A 20975-nucleotide genomic window follows, 5' to 3' on the forward strand; every position below is an offset into this window, starting at 1 on the left:
TTCCTTCAAGTTTAAAAAGAAAATCTCTCGATTTTATATTAAAAATATATAAAATAATCATTTATTCTTTTATTTTAATAAGTTTCAAATTCTATAATCGAAATTTAGTTGTGGGAGTTATTCTATTTATTCTTTAAATAAATGTTATATATATAATATTATATAGTTTAATAGCTTTTCAAATTGAGAGTTTTTTGTCTTTTTTGATAGCTTTAATAGCTAAAAGTATTCTTCCTTCTTTATTATTTGATTGTATAATAAATGATTAATAAATCACATATTGAGATTAAAGAGTGTAAATTGAGGTAAAAGTAATGTACACATTGATATGGTTTATGCATTGATAAACTATGTTATAGACTAAATAATAAGTAGTAATAATCTAGCTATACTCGCTATGCTTACTTTAGTAGATAATCCCTTCGGACTAGATAAGATAAAGATTGATGCAATGATATCTTTACTATCGTAATCTAGTATATTTTTGCAAAGACTGTAATATGCTCACTCCGTATGCAAAATTCGTGTGAATAACCTTTTCGGTTTAGATATAAAAAGACAATTGTCGATTTGTCGATTCTATTTGTGATTCACTGCTTTATTGTTGCTTTCTATCTTTGTGAATTTGTTTCCAATACAAAAAATCAGCTTTATCCTTAATGACACCAAGAAGCACACTTTTCGAATAAAAATCATTTAGTCGAGGGAACTGGTACTATGGAATTAAATCGAAAAACGTGGGGAATCGTGGGGGATAAGGCACCATAATCATGACCATTAACGGCCATTCGACAATTCGAGTCCAGAGTCTAGAATTGATACCAGGTGTAGTGTTGGATTCGAAGAGGGGAGGGCCGAGGCGCATGTTGCGGGAAAGTAATGTTGCGATGAGAATCGAGAGGTAAGCCTGAATGTACATACTTCCAAGACTTTGTGGCTTTTCTTGGTGTTACCATGAAGATTAGGATCCAAATGCATAAATAGATACACACAGTAGACTTATCTGGGTGATAATTCCCGCACATTAAGAATAGAGTTGAATTTGCTCGATAAGTAGAAACTATTCATCTACTCGAGTACTAGTAGAAGTGAAGTTATAATTGAGCTTGGGCTAAAGAAAAATCAGGTCGCTCATGTACTTGGTACTAAATCCATTACTTAATTAATAAGGCTGCTAGTTCCTTTTAATTCTTTTTCTTTACTTTCTTTTTCTTCCTTTCATCTCTATATACCCCCTCGGTAATAAGTACCCCTCTTGACTAGAATGCGGTACGTCAAAAAACCCCTCAACATTTTGAGCCATACCTGCAACGGTACCTAGATAGCTGAGTGAAAAAGCCATGTTATTGGATTCCCACAATTTTTTTGCAATATTCAACCTCAATGCAGATCACTCCGGGCCTCCAAGGGGTCCTAAACCTAGTTTACACTATAGTTTGCGGGGTGAATGACAACCGAAGGTCAATTGGGTGTGACCGATAAAGATAACAAACGACACCAGAACTAACAACCTATAATTATTGAAAAGTTCCTACCAAGACACCTACCGTTGATCTCAAATCAACTCGAATCACTTAACTCAACCATTGAATGATGTGTGGTTTCATACTACGCTTGGTTTTCAGCTTTATAATAGCACCATAAATAATTCACAAACTCATCTGAGATGCGTGATTGTTTACTTTTTTTCTTGGATTTTCTCTATTCCTTCTTCCTTGCTTCCTTTCGTGAATTTCATTTACACCACATTGCTGTTTGTGTAACCAATCTCAGATCGTACAACATGAAAAGAGTAATATGTAGCCAATGACCAACTTGAGGGTTCAAAAACTGGACTTAAAATCCTACGGAGATCGTCTGATCTACCCGAATCCTGCTTTATGGCAAGGATGTTCACGTATGTCCATTCATTGATTCGAAATCTCAATTTTCAATTCATATTCGGCTGGAAGATTGATTGCATATAGCAACAAGAAGTCTCCGCTAATAGCAAAGCCGTACGTAGAATAAGTATGATCGTCCGACCTCGTCTTCCCAGAGCCGACAGATTCGGAGAAAATACCTCGCGATTCAATCGAATATCAAGTGGATATAATATAAAGCACTCCAAATCACATCACCATTGACGTGATGTTCGAGGATATACTCCATTCCCATGATGGTTATCGAAGCGTCAATTATCATCTCGGAGAAAATGAGGGTGTGTGAGATCCCGACCGAAGTTGCATATAAGGAAGCGGTGAAATTCGGTGGCGCATGTCAAGAACTACAAGAAGGCGATTGTAACGATTCATTTTTCCGCCATCCTTGGATTCTAGATATCAGCAATCACCACAGATATGAAAACGTAGCGGTCAGGAAGAGTAATGCTCTTTTTATCCAAGTGGTTCAATTAGGTCATCATCCAATTGACTACAGGTCGCAAATCATCACAAGCTTTCATTGTAGAGACTACATGAAACATTTTAGTGATCCGGGTTCTTGAATTCACCGGTAAAAATACTGCGATGTTCATCGTTGCATGTTACTCTTGATTTACGCCCATATCAGCGTCGTGGCACAAACATACACGAAAGTCCATAATAGATTTGAAGGATGCGTTCGGATCACTTTATTTCAATTATTAAGCAACATTTATTTAACAAATAATGTAAAATAATACATTTATTGAATACAATATATAATGAAATATTTATTTCGGACTTAAGAATTTGAAAAATTATTTGAAATTATTTGATTTCATTTATTTATTGAAAAATAATGTTTACTGAATATAATATATAATAAAATAAATTATTAGGAATTATTTAAATTTAAATAATTATTTTGTAAATATTTTAAGTTTTTCTTATACAATAATTATAAAGCTCGATTTTCAAACTTTACAATTAATATTTAAAAGAAAAACAATATCTCAAAACTTTTTTAATATTCCAAATTATTTTCATTTACATTATTTTTATAAAAATCCTATTATTTAATCTCCTTATAATAATAATCTAGATATTATTTAAATATATTAATGTTTATTAAATATTATATCAAATCAAATATATTAAGAATTAAAATTTATTAGGATTTTTAATAACTTATTAAATTTCAAATATTGAGATAATTTTTTATATAATTTATTTTAATCCGAATAGTATATATATTTTAATAAAATATTTAAAGTTATTTGAATTATTTGACAAATAAAATTGATTAATAATTGAGCTCTAATAATTTCAAAAAAGTGATCCGAACACACCCTAATTGTCGCGTGCCAGGACCATAAATGTTTAGAAACCGTCATAAATTTACATAAGTCTCTCGTGAATTTTGAATAAAATTTCGAGCCAGCTTATTACACACACAATATTTCGCAAGTATTTGCTGTAAGATTCATGACTTTCGTTAAGCCGTTCAGGGGCAATCCATTGGTTCATAATGCTACGCGACATCTCCTTTGACTTTTTCTTTGAATAAATAACATGAATATGTAGTTTCAAAAGATAAATGTTCTTGTCTTCATCTACTCAATTGATATATACAAAAGCGAATTGTTTTACGTTTTACACTTCCTCTGGTATTACTCAAGCTGCTCGACGATGATTCCAATCAATGGCAAAGTCGAGCTCCTCATGTGCGCTTCATATTGTGGTACCAAAAGCTTTGCTGATAGATGCCACTTAAAAATACCATTCACAGAATATATTTACTTTGATATCTCGTTACACGTATTTTCTGGCAGGTTGGGAACACATAACAACAAAGTTGTCCCATTCCTTGCATGTTACTGTGGCATAAAAGGATTAAGTCAACTCGAGCAATGTTCACACGTAGCTCTGAGGTTTTACATGATGTCATAATATTGTGCAAGAGCACTAGATCTTGAAGAAGCACTCGTGTGCATTCTAGAAACCTCGGAGCTAATGCTAATGTGTGCAAGTACCTTACCAATGCCGTATACTGTACATGTCTGTTCATCATTACCATAAGCCTGGCTAAATTGCGAATGCAATCACATATTTGTATGCCAGTCAATCAATCCCTTTTCAATCTCTACTTTCTTGTCACATCATAAGTATGGGTCAACCAAATGTCACACAACGCTCTTGAAATCCTTCATCAATCCTTTCTTATCTAGACATCGGTATCCAATCAACCCCGCGTATTATCCCCGCCAAATTTATTTACACATTACAACATCATCAGATGTCATCTTTATCAATGTTCAATCGAGCTACAGATTTAATTATTTATTCCGCGTTCTCTACCGTCTAAAAGGTGGAACCATATAAACGCACAAGGCCCGATCTAATACCAATTCAAGCGCGGGACCGGCTTACACTCCATCATATAGCACAACGATCTAACTCCACAATGAAACTTTCCACGTTTTCCGCTCGATTTCTATAGAATGTACCTCGTTCGTCCCTCCTGACACGGCATCGGCTCTTACTGTGTATAAGAGTACTTCATACAAAAAGTAATGGAACCCGAATTAGACTCAACGAAGAACATACCACATCCGAGAATCCTCGAATCGAAACTTTCACCAAGGAAGATAAAATGACTCATAATACTTGATATTCTATACACCAATTTACACACTTCAAAGTCTTTATTTCAACCTCGTGCGACACCGAGCCGAACTTTTCTCTTCACGCTATTTCTTGTTCTTCATTATTATAGCCCATGACCATCTCCCTTTCAGCCCGTCTACGTAGTTTGTTGAACATGAACTTTGGATCCCAAACACTAGTTATTTCAGCATTTCCACAACCTGATGTTTCACAAAAGCTACAAGGCTTACTTGAATCCTCCGCAGTATTAGCATTTCCGGGAATAGTCTCTAAAAATCTCGTTTGAATTAAGGTTGTTTATTATGATATTACTTAGTTCGTCAGTATATGAGTCATATTAGTATATAGGCTGCTTCGAAAATATACTAAAATTAAGGTTTTCTTAATATTTATATTTTAACAATTAAATATGATTTTTAAAAGACTCAATTATGAGAAATTATAATAAAAATGAAATATTTATAATGTTTAAGATTTTTTTAAATAATTTATTTTAGCTCGAAATTATTATACTTTATATTACAAAAACTCATTTTTTAAAAACTTTAAAAATAACTAGAATTTTAAAAAAAGAATTATATTTTTGAAATAATTGAAAAATTAGGTTTTATAAGAAATATATTGAGTAGACTTAATAAGATGTATATAAGTAAAGAGTTGTTTATTTCTATCTACTCTCTTCGTACGAAAAGGGAATTACTATTATATATACGTATACTACTCCCACTTACGCAGTGTGCGTATGTGGGGTAAAGCGTGACATGTAATGTCACGCCCATAGTCACGTGTTCCGACAAAATATTTTTGAAAAATTCTATTAACTAATAAAGAAAATGTATTATTAAATATAAACGAAATTCATATATAAAATAAAGTATCTCATGTAGTAATATAGCTTATATACTAATGAGTTATATTATAATATATTACTATTATTATCTCTTTCTATAAAAATGAACTAATTCTCTTTCTCAAATAAAACTAACATTTTTGTCCTGTCTTTCATAGTATAACACATGTAGTTTAGAGATTATATATGTTGAATTACAGAATATATAAATTTCTATAAAGTACAATGTTTTGTCTTATGGAAAAAGATAAAGCTGTGTCACCCTAGCTTTTTCTTCATTTCCCCTCGAGATTCTTATTCGCCTCTTATATAGTATAGTTCCCTTGGAATATCTATCTATACATATATTCGCTACTAGCAGATCATTCCTATCGTATCTTATCTCATCATTTAATAGTATATAACGTAGTTCATAAGCATGTAGACTATATCATTATATAGACTACTTCGAAAATATATTAAAATTAAGATTCTTTTAATATTTATATTTTAATAACTAATTATTATTTTTGAAAGCAAAAATTATGAAAAATTATAATAAAAATAAAATATTTATAATATTTAGGTTTTTTTTAATCAATTTTAGCTTGAAATTATCATACTTTGTTTAATAAAAACTCTTTTTCTTTAATAACTTTAATAATAATTAAAATTGAAAAAAAATTAGATTTTTAAAACAATTAAAAAATTAAATCTTATTAAAAAGTTTTTGAAAAATTCTATCAATTAATAATAAAGTATATAATTATATATAAACGAATTTTATATATAAATTGAAGTAGTCTATATAATAATAGAATAATAGAAACATGAAAAAACTCAAGAAAAGCTTTTTCAAAAATAATTCTTTAATTTATATTATATTCGAATTAGAAAATCATTCTATATTTTTTCCTATAATTACTAAGTTAATATCTACTTGAGTTAAGTAGTTATTATTATTAATATAAAAAAGAAGATATATTATATTTATTTAGGATATTCAAAATAATTAATATTATTATTATATAAAATGAATTAGTAGAAAGGAATTTTCAAAAATTTTCATAATGATTTAAATATTTTAATATTTAATAACTTTATAAAGAGGTATTATATAAAAAGAAGAAGATTCTTAAGTATAAGAAAATAAAGGAGAAAAATCTTTTTAAAAAGTTTTATTTATTTTAAGAAATACTTTTAATAAGATTATTGATATATAGAAATAAAACCCTTGTATAATACTTATAATTATTCTATATAGAGAAATAATATTCTTAATACCTTGATATAATAAAATTTATAAGGGTAATTCTAAAGTATAGTAAAAAATTATAATATATTAATATCAATTGTGTTTTCTTATAGTATATAATATATTATTAATTATTTAAAAAGAAAGTAGTAACTTTTAATAATATGAAGTATATATTATATTGAAAATAGATATTATAATCTATCTTATATTTATTATATAATTTATTGTAAATTATTAATATATTAAAGGAATAATATTAATAAAACGAAATAGAAACAAAAATAAAAATAATAGGTTTTAAATAGAACTTAATTTTTTTAAAGTATTAAAAGGAAAAGATTAGAAATGAAATATTCTATAATATAAATTTAAAATTAGAATTGTTAATAATATAATTAGAATTTGAAGAATTTTAAGAGTTAATGATTTAAGAGTGAAGATATTTTTATAGTAAAATAGTAATATATTAATTATAGGGTTTAGTACATTGAAAGGAATTAAATAGAATAGGAAAGGATAATAAAGATAGATATAAAAAATAAGGGAATATAAGGATTATAAAGAGATAAATAAGAAGATTAAAAGGTTCTATAATATAATAGGGTTTTATAATAACAAACTCGAATAAATTTTAAGGAAGAGTAGATTTTTTATTATTTTTCTTTATTTACTTTATATAATTGGAAATATATAGATGTATTATATAATTAGTATAGCTTAATTATAGGTAGATTGAATTGATTAAGACTTTACTACTACTATTATATAGTGACATAGCCTATATACTAATGAACTACGTTAAATAATCTGTCATTAATTACTAGTTCGCTATCTTGATTCTTCACCAACCATTCAATATCTATCCGAGTCTAATGTACACATTACACAACGGCAAGTACGGCCCGTAAAAGAACACACGATCTATAAAATCCAGCTTATTACCCAACCAAACAACGTTTCAGCCTTTTGTTCAATTGATTTAATTCATTCAGCCACTTTCTCATCTAGTCTGATCATTCACCATCATTCTTCAAGATCACTACGCCAATATATTATCTCCCATATCTCAATGTTTGACAATTTGCCAACTAGTATTCCTCCTAATTCAGTCTTTGGTATGAGAATAAGAGAAGCCTCCGCATTTATTTTCTCATGCATGATTCGAATCCTATTTCATTTAGCATACTGACTCATTTCTTTATTCGTACTACAATTGCGTTCGTTGAGTAACCATAAATAAATTTTCAATCTTGAGAACTTTGCTCTGCATACCTTAAGAGCAACCAGACGCACCACAACATATTCTCAACCCGCTCTCAACCAGCTTTAAGCCCCCAATCTTTTCTCCAAATATTTTTCTTGCCTACTTGCTAGAATGCTATCCAAATTCCGAGCTTCCTCCGCCCCAAAATCACCAGTACCACATCTCACAATACAATGGTTCACCACATTCCCACAGCCCTCAACCACTTCACCATCCACAACTTCACCTCCTACAGAATACCGCATATACGCTCCGATTACCCCGCCATCTATTTCATTCACACATCTAATCCAAACTCTTCATTCCAATCCACTAGGCAACTCCTTTGCATATATTCCTCATCCAATCATTCGGACTGATGCACACCCTCATTTCTTCGGAGAAGACTCCGCTTCCATGAGGACCCTGAGTTCATGCCCAACTATCTGGATCAAAAAGTAAAAAATAGACTATGAAATGCAACATGCAAGACATGCAATGTGATTTGGGCTATGCAATGCAATACGTTGTGTTACGCGAGGTGAAAAGGTATTATTTACCTTGTTAGGTTTATCTTTTTGTGTAAGATCCTCCTCGAGTCATTGCTGTGATGAGGTAATCTTTCAAGATGATACATTTGGCTTCATCACTGCCCATAATTTATTGGATATCCACATGGTAATTATTGTTGTTGGTGAATTGTAGATAATGGATCGGATGCAGCTCGATACTAAGTCGGCCAAACAAACGATGGGATTCCAGATTGATTGCGCGTTAATATTGTTGAATCGAGAAAGAAGGATTGGAAAGGGTATTTGTCATGCAGAGCGGAGGGATCTCCTTCCATTTAGTCATGTTACTTTTAGATCCCTTGGATATGAAGTGAGATAGATGTGTGGTCTTGGCGAGGCGGCCGTAGGGGAGGAAGGTATATTTTGAATTGACATAAGATGACGGATAATGGTATAGACGTTATTTGATTCAATGATAGATATTGAACATATAGCATATCATCTTCAAACTAACGCGATGGATGTTACATAAGGCTGAAGAGACTAAAATTCGCGACTGTGTCTCAACACTGAACCAGTCCGCTCTACATAGTCGAAATAAGAGGCGGATATTGAGTGTCCTTTCAAAGGACTTCTTTAATCGATTATAAATTCATTTCAAATCAATCACTAGAATTCGAAAAGAGCAGATGAAAATTTGAGCTTTTTTTTGTATCACTTTTAAGAATTATATATATTTAATAATATATTGAATGAGGGTTCATATCATCGAAATCCTTCCGGATAGTAATCATTTTCCGCCTCTTAATTCGGTTACGTAGATCCGGTCCATCTCTACTCCAAACTTCATCGAGAAATAACCAAATTTTAGCTTGAACGCCTTCAATTCGGCTGTCAATTCGCTGCTCCATCTTTGCCTCCCGAGGTCCATATATACATCTTCTTTCTGGTTTGTAAAAATCAGGGATCTCGGTCCCAAGTTCTCATTATCGCATATCCTCCGAGACAAATTTCTACAGCCCGAAGGTTTGGCGTTCGCGTGTGAGATAACCTAATTGATTATTATCTTATCTGATCTCGCCAAAGAAATTTCCATCTTTTCCAATTTGATATAAGTCGGGTACCGGACTTATGATCTCCCCATGTCAATCTCTCCTAGTGTCGACATCCCATCAAATCTTTGCTATCATCAACCACGTCCCCATATGTTCTTGAATACCTCAAGGCTCAGTATCACATGCCCTCCATTAGCCCATGATGGAAGGGCCTAATATTATAACTATATCTTTGAACCCACAATGTCCGCCCTTGCTACTACATTTTCTCCGAGTCTTTTTTTTTTGTCAGCTAATCACTAGGAAGAGTAAAAATTATGTGATTCCCTTTTATTCTCTAACTTATCAGATGTGTACATACCAAATAAGCATCCAAATGCCCTCAAACATACATCATCATCATCATCATCATCATCATCATCATTAGCCAAAGGGAGATTCACATTCTGAGATCCATGATAGTACAATCAGATCCTGCAGCCATATCTTAAATTTACACATACATCACCACGAACCAAAAATGTATCACAACAACCCATCCATGAAGTTTCATTTTGTTCAAATTTTCAAATATACGAGTTCCATCTTCCACATCCATTGACAATCATCCAGTTGACACCCTCCACTCTTTTCCCTTTCATCCCATCTCTTCATTTTACAGTTTCCATATACAATTTTCCTTTCCACAACCAAACCCCACATGCGAGACGAGACAGAGGAATGCACCTGTAGATATCTAGGTACCCAAACCATGTACAAAACAATGATGCAATTTCAATCTTCAACTAATCTTTGGAAAACTTGTGGCCTTAGTTTCCTTTCGACTTCTTTCAACCCATCACCTCTCCCTCGATTATTTACTCGGCCACATATTTATCTCACCCACCCCTGGTTTACCTCACACTCGCCTCCAATCCCGCCTCTCTAACTAACTTCCAAAAGAGACCCCTCTTCTCCATAAGTTTTTTAGGACTATCAAATTCCTTAACTTGCCCCTGCTCCAATACTACAATCCTATCACTATCCAAAATCGTGTTAATGCGATGCGCAATCGTAATGATTGTTCTCTTCGCGAAAAGTGGAGATCGCAATGTTGTCTGCAACAGTGCATCCGTTTCCACATCTACAGCCGCGGTGGCTTCATCTAATACTAAAATATTAGAAGGAGCAAGGAGTGCTCGTGCAAGAGAGACAAGTTGTCGTTGGCCTTGAGAAAGATTGGATCCGCTATATTCGATAAAATATGTGGTTAGCTTAGCTCTTTTCTTAGAAAACCAGGCTGAATGAAATTGTGTAATAACTGTGATGGGAATTTAGATTATGCTTGTGTTCCAAATGGTATTTCGATATATGTGGTAGCAATTTCGGTGAGATTAGGAGAAGAGGAAAGAATGGTATGTAAAAACGGGATGCTTGGGCGAGGAGTTAAACGATGCAATAAGGAATTTCAAATCAAAGCTGGAGGATAACGCAAAGGGATGGCATGTGATGTTTAATATTTGTGACGTTGGGCAGTGACGTGGTGAAAGGTTTGGCAAAAAGGACGAAAGGAAATTTTTTGGAAATAGGAGGGTGACCGGGGGAAAGGGTTCAGCTTATGATAAGGAGAATGTATTACGAACCCTTCTTGAATTTTAGCTTCCAGCCCACCACTCATAGTTGAGACGTGATCTTTTAGCCTTGCATGTTCTATAAGGAAGATTGGTTAGCGAAAGTATTGGTATTACACGCCGCTTGCAATATATGATCACTCATATCTCACAAACAACGCCGAGTATCTTCGTCTAGAGTTACACTTACCTAGTACGCTCCACAACTCTGTATCATCATGTACATGACCTGGATCAAGGTTATCGCGTACTGTACCCTCGAACAGAGCCGCATCTTGTGGAATAATTGCCAGTCGACGTCTCAGATCGAGTAGCCCTATTGTTGACGTGTTCAATGCATCAATGCTGATATTACCCTCACTCGGCTCGATGATCCGAAATAAGGCTAATGTCAAACTAGATTTTCCTGCACCTGTCCGACCGACTACTCCAATCTTCTCATGTGGCTTGATGTCAAGGTTGACATTTTTGAGCACGAGGTCCAAGCCTTCACGGTATCGTGTGCTGTAATTATTGAAGTTCACTCCGCCCGATGCTGGCCAACTGATTGGTGGACGATGTCTGTGAATCACTTCTGGAGCTTCACTTGGTAATCTAGCATACTCGAGAACACGTTCGACAGATACGATATTTGTTTCCACTTCAACCGTTTGTCGAACAATCCAATTTAAAGATTGTGTTATTTGAAGAGCATATGACATTGTCAGTCCAACAAAACCGGAAGATAAGGGACGTCCAGCAGCCACAGTCACGATAGACAATCCGGCGGCGGCCAAGATGATAATCGACCCGAGGAATTCGAGTCTCACAGCAAGCCATCTGTACATTGATGATGTCAATTTAATGTAATATCCCAAATGTTCTCGAACGCCGAGCAATTGGTCTGTGCTTGGTGATCCGATTCATGGGGAACAAGTTTCACTTCGATTCAAACAGCCAATCACGTTTGGCGTACCATAGATATTGGATTGAAAAACACGGTTATGAAAGGTTGCATGACATACCGGTTACTGTTGATAGATGGAAAATAGGCTCTCAAATTAGCGTCAACTCTCCATTCATTTTCTTGTGTGAATCGTTTCTGTTGACTAAATCACCGACGAATTAGTATCCTGAATGTCTTGAATAATTTCCGTTTTCGAAGTCTCAAGCTTCGAAAACCGAGCTGGTGGGTTAGGCAAATGGGAACGGTTGCCAAAAATTACTTGCCGATAAGCTCGGATAGTGCCGATTCCTCCAAGAGATTCCTGGAAATGGGCGTAAATTGGACTTCGGCTGACGCTATCCAAGCGTTTCAACTCACGGGATGTACGGAGATAATAACGCTGTACCCAGTAATACACGCCTGACAGTGGGAAGATGAAGGCAATAAATGGAGGGTTTGCTACAGAAATGACGACTAGGGTAAACAATGCCCGAGCTGTGTTGACGAATAGCATATTAAAAGTCCTCGCAAGTACCTAACACGGGTTAGAACATGTCAAAATGTACGATTGTACTTCAAAGTTACCTCATCTATCCGATAAACGTCACTAAACATGACCTTGTTAGCTTGTATTCTTGGTAGATCCAATCTCGGGTACGAATGCAACACAGAATTCAAACAAAAACAGAAAGCCAGGATATGGATGGAACCGCATGTGCATCAGACTGAGCAAAGTGGGGTGATAAGGCAACCAGCAGACTAAATGAATGCCATAAATCTTTTTGGAGGGGTGCCGATAGATCGTGCCAATCAGATATATTCTGCTATCAAGAGAAGTAAAAAAAAACGGTCGTCTACATACCTCGAAAAGCGATTAAGAATACGGCCAGCGGGTGTAGTTTCGAAGAAGGACATTGGGGATCGGAAGATGGCAAAGGCCATACGTTCGTGAAGTTTCCTAGATGCCTGAAAGGTGCCAGGTTAGCTTTCATGACTAGTTTTGCATGATGCGAGAACCCGCTTCCTGGTCGGGCAACCTTACCTCGATAGAACAAAATATCCACAAGATCAAGGTTTGGACAACCACGAGAGCGGCAGATCCAATACCAAAGGCAAAGTACACACCAATGTACTTGCCAACATCTCGGTTAATGCCAAGTTTATCATTGGCCTCAGCCCAGCTTTTGAGCCATACACTACCACCTATAAAAAATCAGTAAGAGTGATGTGTGCAAGACAAAATGAAGTAAACATACTGATCTGTGCCGTTTGTGCACCAACTAACATCGTCAAATAGATCAAGACGGCAGCAAGATTGCTAGTCTTAGCATATTCAGCATAGACTAATCAAAGTTAGTAACCCATACTGTGATTGTGGATTTTTATATGCTTACCATCCCATTTTACTTTTCCTTGTTCAGAATGTTCCTTGCCCTGCTTAGATTTGGAACCATCTTCCTCATCGCGTAGTTTGCCTCTTGGTCCTCTGAAAGTTGCTGTACTGGCACGTCTTAAGGTATTAGAGCTACCCTTCCTCTTCTTAACACCTGATCCTCCAGGTCGAATAGGTTGAAGTCGTGTCAAATGTTCTTGAGCTTCTTCAGCTTCATCTTTGTCTTCCTCTTCTCCAGGCTGTTCATAGTCAAGTATTGTTGAAGAATCGCTAGTTTCGGTGGTTTCAGAATCTGTGGATACATCCTTGTTTTCGGATGTGTTAATCAGATTTGCAATTTCTCCTCGTCTAGCAATGGCCTGATCATATGTACCGCGCTCGATGATTTTAGTATCTCGAAGCAAGCAGATGAGGTTCGCTTCTTTAAGAACGGGAATAGAATTTGTGGCAAGAACTCTAGTCTTTCCACTGAGTAATCCAGTTGAACCAAAGACATTATCGATTAAATGCCTGCCAACATGTTGATCAACTGCAGATAAACAATCGTCCAATAGATATACATCAGCTCTAGCGTAGACTGCCCTTGCCAAAGTCAATCGTGCTTTTTGACCTCCACTTAAGGAAATACCTCGCTCTCCGACCTCAGTTTCATCACCTTCTGGCAATTGAGCAAAATCCTCAGAAAGTGCGCAGGCCTTGACAGTTTTATCGTAAAAGGTAGGATCAAAACGGTGACCGAATAGGATATTTTCCTTGACACTAGCATTCATAATCCATGGTTGTTGCGCTACGTAAGCTGTTTTTCCATGAACGATGACCTGTCCCTTAACTTTCCAAAGATCACCAAGAAGTGCTTGTAAGAAAGATGACTTTCCTGCTCCGACTCGACCAACGATACAAGTAAGTTCTCCTTTGTGTGCAGAGAAATGAATATCTTGCAAGACGTTGCGGTCAGAGTTTCTGTCCCAAGAAAAGGTAGCATCTCGGATGGTCAAAGATTCTTCACCGTCATCCTCAATTGGACCCTTCAAAGTTACCGCGTCAGACTGTAACTCTTCGGCTGTGAAGAACGATGTCAAACGCTTGACAGCAACGGAAGCTTCAATGATGGAGGTAATAACCATTGGAAGAATTGCCAACGGGAATGTTAATAAGTTGAGTAAAGTTAAAGTAGGGAACACAATATCAGTGGTTAGTGGAGTGTTGGTAGTCAACACAAAAACAGCGAATGTCGAACAAGATACCAAAAACGGTGTGGTAGACCAGGTGAAATTGGCAACTGATTGGGCAGCACCAATCTTTCGTAGAGTTTTGAGTTCCTGATCATTTCTGACAAAATTCAACTTGGCCATAAAAGCAGAGCTCCAGGCATAAAGTTTAATACTCTTCATATTGTTGATAATTTCCGCGATTAATCTTGTTCGAGAATCCTTATTCTTCATCTGCTCCTGCTGCAACTTTTTCATTAGGCGAGCGATGAGGCCATTGATTGGAATCATTAGAACCATAGCGGCAACACCAGCCAACATTGATAACCCAACTAATTGATATAAAGATACCATGCAGAGGATTATTTGATATGGAGCCGACCATAATTGTTGACCGTATTGAGTAAGATCTTGTAGCCTTTGAGTGTCAACAGCCATGTAGTTGACAATGTCTCCAGTAGACTTGCTAGCTCTTCCCTCGTTCGATAATTTGAGTGATTTTCCGTAGATTGCTGCCGTCAGGGCGGTCTTAATACGCATACCAGTTTCAAAGGCTCTCTGGAAGTATTGATGTAACGCCATGGTTTGTCCCACGGAAACAGAAAACATGCCCAAAGCTATAGCTGCTCCTCGAATTACAGGTTGTGGTTCATCGGTCGTACGTGACTTGACCCATTTGATCAATAGCTTTAGAAGTTGCGGTTGTATGAAGGCGAGCGAATCACTGACAGTCTTGAAAAGAGCACCGCGAAAATATGGTCCACTGAAAGATCTGAAGATAGCCATCCAAAGAGATGGGTTTTTCTTATGTTCGATTTCATAATCCCAGGCCTCCTGGAATGTCTCGCTACATGACTTGGTGGTATCCCTTTTAGCCAGGTTCCATAGATCGTCCTCTGTCAAATATTTCTTGTAACCCTGCTTCATCATAGGGGTCATCCAACCAAATGTGAGGATCGAAAATACAGTAGCATATTCGATAGGGCATTCGTCTTCATCTTCCAATGCCGAATATACGCTCTGCTTCTTTGGTACAAGCCATTCCAATCCGAATTCAATAAACGATAACCCGAATCCAACACAATATGCAATGAAGTATGGAAGATGCTCGTGGTAGATTTGTTGGGATATCAATGATCGGAGCTTGACTGCGTATGCGATGTTGAGAAGGAGCCAGTAGAAGAGTACAACACCGTTTGGATTGCGTAGTCGGGTATGCTCGAGCCATTGAATGGTAAAAATAAAACCAAGAGATGCGATTTGTATGAGACTGTTCCAGAATCTAAAATCACCCGCCCACACATCGGGATAGTTAAGTATCTGTATAACGAGTTGTACTGCGACTGAACTTGCGATTCCTATTAAGATGGCCTATTGAACATTGGGTAAGCATTTTTCCATGAATTCCGTTTCTTTCAATCACTAGTGAGGATTATACCTGCTTGAGCCAAAAATGCCAGTCTTTCTTTACTTCCGCCGTAGTCTTCCTTCTTACGAGCCACCATATAGCAATGGCACCACCTAAGATTCCAAAGGCCGCCACAGAGCTCACCCAAACATCCATAAAACACGGTGTAAAGTCATAACGATGAGGACTCAATGGACCCCATCCCTCCTTGTTACCGCATAACGGTTGAGATCTCGATTTGTCCGCCGTAAGATATCCACTACCAAGCTGCTCCTGCAATGCGCGAAAGCCAGAGAAGGAGCCTGTCTTGAGGATGCTCTGCGATGAGCTAACGACCATGACCGATATGTGATACTTTGTGTACTGAATCCCTCCTTCGATAGACGATAGAGGTTTTCAGACCTAGTGATATGGGAGTATGGAGGAATAGTTCATTCGTTCTGTAACACAATGACAGAATAAATGATGGAAGTGGCAGAGATTTGGACGGATTTTTGCCTGATGGATTACGAGTTTACAGTACGGGACCGATCAAAATTGTATTAATCATTTAGTAGATAGGTACGGATTTAAGCTATGACGGGTGCGTTCAGTATCCGAATTTCCTTAACCTTGACCATAATTATTGATTAACCTTACAAAGCAATACGAACAGAAAGAAAAAGAAAATCTGCGAAATGATGGCACGGAATAGAATAATAATGTTACGAATCCATATAATAAATTCTCTCTCTCTCTCTCTCTCTCTCTCTCTCATAGATTCGTATGGTTTAACGAGTACTTGTTAGCAGTTGAGCATTTTAGATGTTCTACATATAAGTACTAGGTAGTCAATGTTATTGAGGAACTACCTAACGTTAGTACCTACCTAGTAGACGTCATTGGATCTTTTGTCTGTGCCTATCATCTAGAGTCTATTTCAGTACATTGTGAGATAGATACAGAATAAATCCGATGCTCACTAATATCTACAACTACCGCTCCCAGTAAATCTGTGTCTACGAGTATATTCATATTAAAAGTACCTGGGTACCGAAATATCTCTACTCGGCTTGATCATTCTGCTTGATTAATACAAGTCACAAATCATCAAGAGCTTCAATCAAAAATCTAGAAACCCTGCTGCATGCATATCACCATCTCGATCTCCATAGATAAGTAAGGATGTAATCATGTGTAAAGTACTGTAGTGGGGCAAAATTATGTACCTAAAAAAAACTGAATAGCCTTCTATCTGCAGAATGCCGCATTCGAGATGAAATGAAAACTTGAATCTGGTTGTCGAACAAGAAGCTAGATAGGAAAATTCATCTCAAACGCCATAGGTAAAAGACCAAGGGGGAAAATATGATTCCCGAGGTTTCCATTCGAGATCATTCCTCCAACCGGTCCCGTATGAAAACAAGAGGGATCAAAAAAGCAAAGCTACCTGACCATCTTCAAAATCCCTATTTCTCCCAAAGAAACAATGAAAAGTGATAAGTCGATACACAAAGGCTCGAAAACTTTGTCTTTAAAGGGTATCATCTTATCGCATTGGGACCAACAATGTAGGAGAAGACCACCCAATATTCTCAAGACTCCATCATCATCTAATTATCTGAAGCACCAGCATCTTCCTTTTTGGGTGCCAAACCAGCACTTTGACATGTCTTCTTCCATGTCTCAACTTCACGCCATGCTCTCTCACATTCTGTCTTCAACTTATCATTGCTAGCACTGAGTTCCGCAATGGCTTGTTCAGTGAGAAGCTTCTCAAGTGTCCATTTCTCAATGTTTTGAGTCTCATTCTCTTTAAGCTGGGTAATGAATTGAACAGCTCTTTGTAGAATAGATCCTTTGTTTTTCTCACATCCGGGTACAATCTTCGCTAACTCGTTGATACCTTCATTGATGGTTTCTCGACGACGCCTCTCGACTAGAAAATTGATCAATATAAGAAATTTAAATCCAAAACGCATAGAGTAAATTTACCTTCTTTGTGATTATCCTTTCTGACCTTATGCCACTCATCGGATCCTACAACAGGTTTTGAACCAGAACTTCGACTTTGAGGTTGGTGTTGCTGTTGCGAGTTGTCCATGAAGCTATTGTCGGGTTGCTGGCTATTATCCATAAAAGAAGAATCCTGGTGACGATCGTTTTCGGAGGCTTGAGAAGCAAAAGCTACATCTGTTGGTTGTGGAATTGTCATGGTTGGATAGATTCCAGCAAGTGCCGCAGCCGCAGTAGATGAGGCGTTTGCATGATCTGCGGCACCATTTTGATGGTCGGGATGAATTTGTTGATTGTGTTGAAGGTTGGCATAGTTTTGCAGGGCTTCTACATCACCAATCTGCTGATTGACTAACGATTGGTCACCGGAGTCATTGACAGAATTCGGGGAAACACGCTTGTTGTTAAGGCGCCTCGTGTCATCAGCTGATTCGGAGTCCCGCTTCCGCTTTTGTGTAGTGTTGCTCATATTAGCATTCTCTTCCCGCATAGCATTTGCCACTTCCTGCAATCCTGAATGTTCAAGGTCCATATCTGCCATTGCGATAATCTGATGTCCTCGTGACAAGCCTTGCACGGTGATTTGTGGGGGATGCGAGGAATTAACAATCGTAAGGCGCAGATGACCTCGAGGGGTTGGTAGATAGATTTAAGGCTGAACTTGATGTTTCGCGATTTAATGACGTGTCTACCGAGGTTGGCACAAGTGCAACGACCGTCTTCTTCTAGTGCAAAGGGTACGGCTGTTACGGAAGCAATGGAGACGTATGGGTGACTCGCTCTAATGCTTCGAGGCGCTCAGCTGCAGTAGCTCGTCGCCGTGATCTTCGAAACGAACGTTTCTGTGTCCTTCAACGTAGCACCTACAAGGTCAGCACGTGTCATTGCAGATAGAGTATCACATAGTAACTCAGTCCATCAACAAATTCTTGATAACAAAATGAGACGTCAATTGGAACTTTTGGGTGATGTGGTGATGTTGCGCTTTTCTCATCGAAATGCTGCGACTCCCGATTGATAAACCATCCTAAATGAAATCAAGCATTTCGTTGGCAGGAAGTATAACAATTGCAATAATTAATTGTGGTACTTCTGTGCAAACAAGACTATTGACATTTTGGGTGAACATCGCAGGTAGTAGTTCAGTTACAATATGATATTGTATATTGATGCTGCTCTGCGAGATATGACCAAAATCATGGGAGGAGGCATTTTGTGTGTGTTGCGATCTGGTGATTTATGAAGTGCAAGATATTTTGGGCCAGCGGTAATGTCCGAACAATCCTTGTTGCGTGGAATTGGAACACTGTGAGGTTTCACGAAAGATAACCCTCTTCTCTTTGGGCTTTTTATCCCTTCTCTTTTTCTTTCATAAATGTGCAGAGGTGCTTCTGACAAGTAACGGATGGATGCAACGGACAGGCACAGATTTGAAAATAAATTTGATCGATCCTTGGGGCCTTTTTTTGGAGGGAGGGGGAGTTTGTGGAACTTGATTATGAAATTTCACGCACCTTGTTTTTCTATTATGATCACCTAATGATCGGTTGGGTGGTTATTATCTTTCTTTCCTCCCTTCGTGCCCGAGGCTTCTTGTGGGAACGCGACCAGAGTAAAATATGGATGATGGAACTTTTTGATATTGTTAAATCACTAACCACTCGAATTATTGATGGGGAAACAAGAGACAAGATCTATGAAGTTATTAGTAGATGATTATATGGATTAGAATTAACAGATCAATTTTGGACGATATCCTTTTGATTGAGGATAGGAAGGGGGGAAATCGAAATACTCACCAAGGTCAGATGATGTTGTTAAACAACCATTCAATTGATCACGAGTGATCAAGACTGCAATGTCACGAAAACAAAGCTTGACGACCCTAACTAGGTATAAAGACCAAACTGAGACAAAAGAGACAACCCTCAGAATATTGACAATAATGCGAAATACCGTGAGTTAAGTACTTCTTTTTGAAGAAGTTCTTGTGTTCTTGTTGATGGTTGATATGATACACGTGAAGAGAGGATCATGTGGGAAGGAAAAGAGCAGAGGCACTTTTACCGGGTGAAGAGATTATTGAGGGGCTTATTGGGAAGCTAGGTGGGAATGCGTTAGACCGGTGCTGTGTTCGTGCCTTAAATAACAGGCTTTCACCGCGCAGACAGTCGAGATCGCACACAATGAAGCTCTTTTTCTCTATCACATGTCTGTGCAGAGCTATCATGATTGGCCAGAGAAGCTAGGTACTTTATGAGGTCTTGACACTCACCTATACTTCTAGTCTTCTACTCGTATTGTTCCTTCACAGACTCACAGAGTATATTCATCTCTGTCATGATCCTAGGTGGTGACACTATATTCAGTTTGACTTTGAGATGACATTGGACGCGCATTCGATTTCAATGTATATCATGAGCCTTTGGCTACTCGCCACCTAGCTGCTGCTAAATCCTTTCCGGATCAGAATTCTCCCTCAATAGCTGGCGGCAATTTCACAGACAATTTGTTGATTGGAAGGTGGTGGTGGTGGTGGTGGTGATGGTGCTAAGGTACTAGTATACATACTTGGAGAGAGGTAGGTATTGAGTGGTGGCCTTTCCAGGTACATTCAAAGACACAGTTGCTCTCGAATCCCCATTTCTACTCCACCGCCCAGTCCACAACCCTTTGATTCGTCACAAAGCCTTGAGTTATCGAATCAAGGTGACAATTTCTCTGTTCTGTCACAGAATTCTTGAAGACACATGGAAGAAAGACATTGTGAGATAGAAGAGAGGGTATTGGGATTACAAAATGTTGCATGGATGGTTTCGACAGTCAACAGATGGTGGGAGAAGGAGAGGACGAATCATATTACCTTTGGGCTGGAAAGAAGCAAAGGTACAAGGGAAGAAAACCTGCTAGGAATTGAAATAAGAGGCTGCCGGAGAAGACGGTGAAGTAATTTGTTGAACATGATGATGGG

General features: G+C 37.1%; 2 protein-coding genes across 2 annotated transcripts; both read right to left on the bottom strand.

Annotated features, from left to right (window-relative positions):
- Nucleotides 1-10358: 10358 nt before the first annotated feature.
- EAF01_006874 (uncharacterized protein) lies at nt 10359-16348 on the bottom strand (the record flags this gene model as incomplete). The annotated part of the gene is made up of 11 exons (XM_038915128.1): nt 10359-10692; nt 11088-11154; nt 11266-11894; nt 12080-12163; nt 12285-12535; nt 12586-12607; nt 12863-12966; nt 13043-13203; nt 13257-13343; nt 13395-15972; nt 16040-16348. 11 exons carry the CDS (start codon nt 16346-16348, stop codon nt 10359-10361), a joined length of 4626 nt encoding a protein of 1541 aa, XP_038768766.1.
- Nucleotides 16349-17055: 707 nt separating this feature from the next.
- EAF01_006875 (uncharacterized protein) lies at nt 17056-20118 on the bottom strand. The gene is made up of 4 exons (XM_038915129.1): nt 19804-20118; nt 19519-19698; nt 17984-18853; nt 17056-17927 (listed from the first exon to the last, which is right to left on the bottom strand). The coding sequence occupies exons 3-4, from the start codon at nt 18543-18545 to the stop codon at nt 17602-17604; spliced, it is 888 nt and encodes a 295-aa protein (XP_038768767.1). The 5' UTR covers nt 18546-18853; nt 19519-19698; nt 19804-20118; the 3' UTR covers nt 17056-17601.
- Between the last annotated feature and the right edge of the window lie 857 nt (nt 20119-20975).

The sequence above is a fragment of the Botrytis porri genome (assembly GCF_014898465.1).
Source record: "Botrytis porri strain MUCL 3234 chromosome Unknown BPOR_009, whole genome shotgun sequence".
In the NCBI taxonomy this organism is placed as follows: domain Eukaryota; kingdom Fungi; phylum Ascomycota; class Leotiomycetes; order Helotiales; family Sclerotiniaceae; genus Botrytis; species Botrytis porri.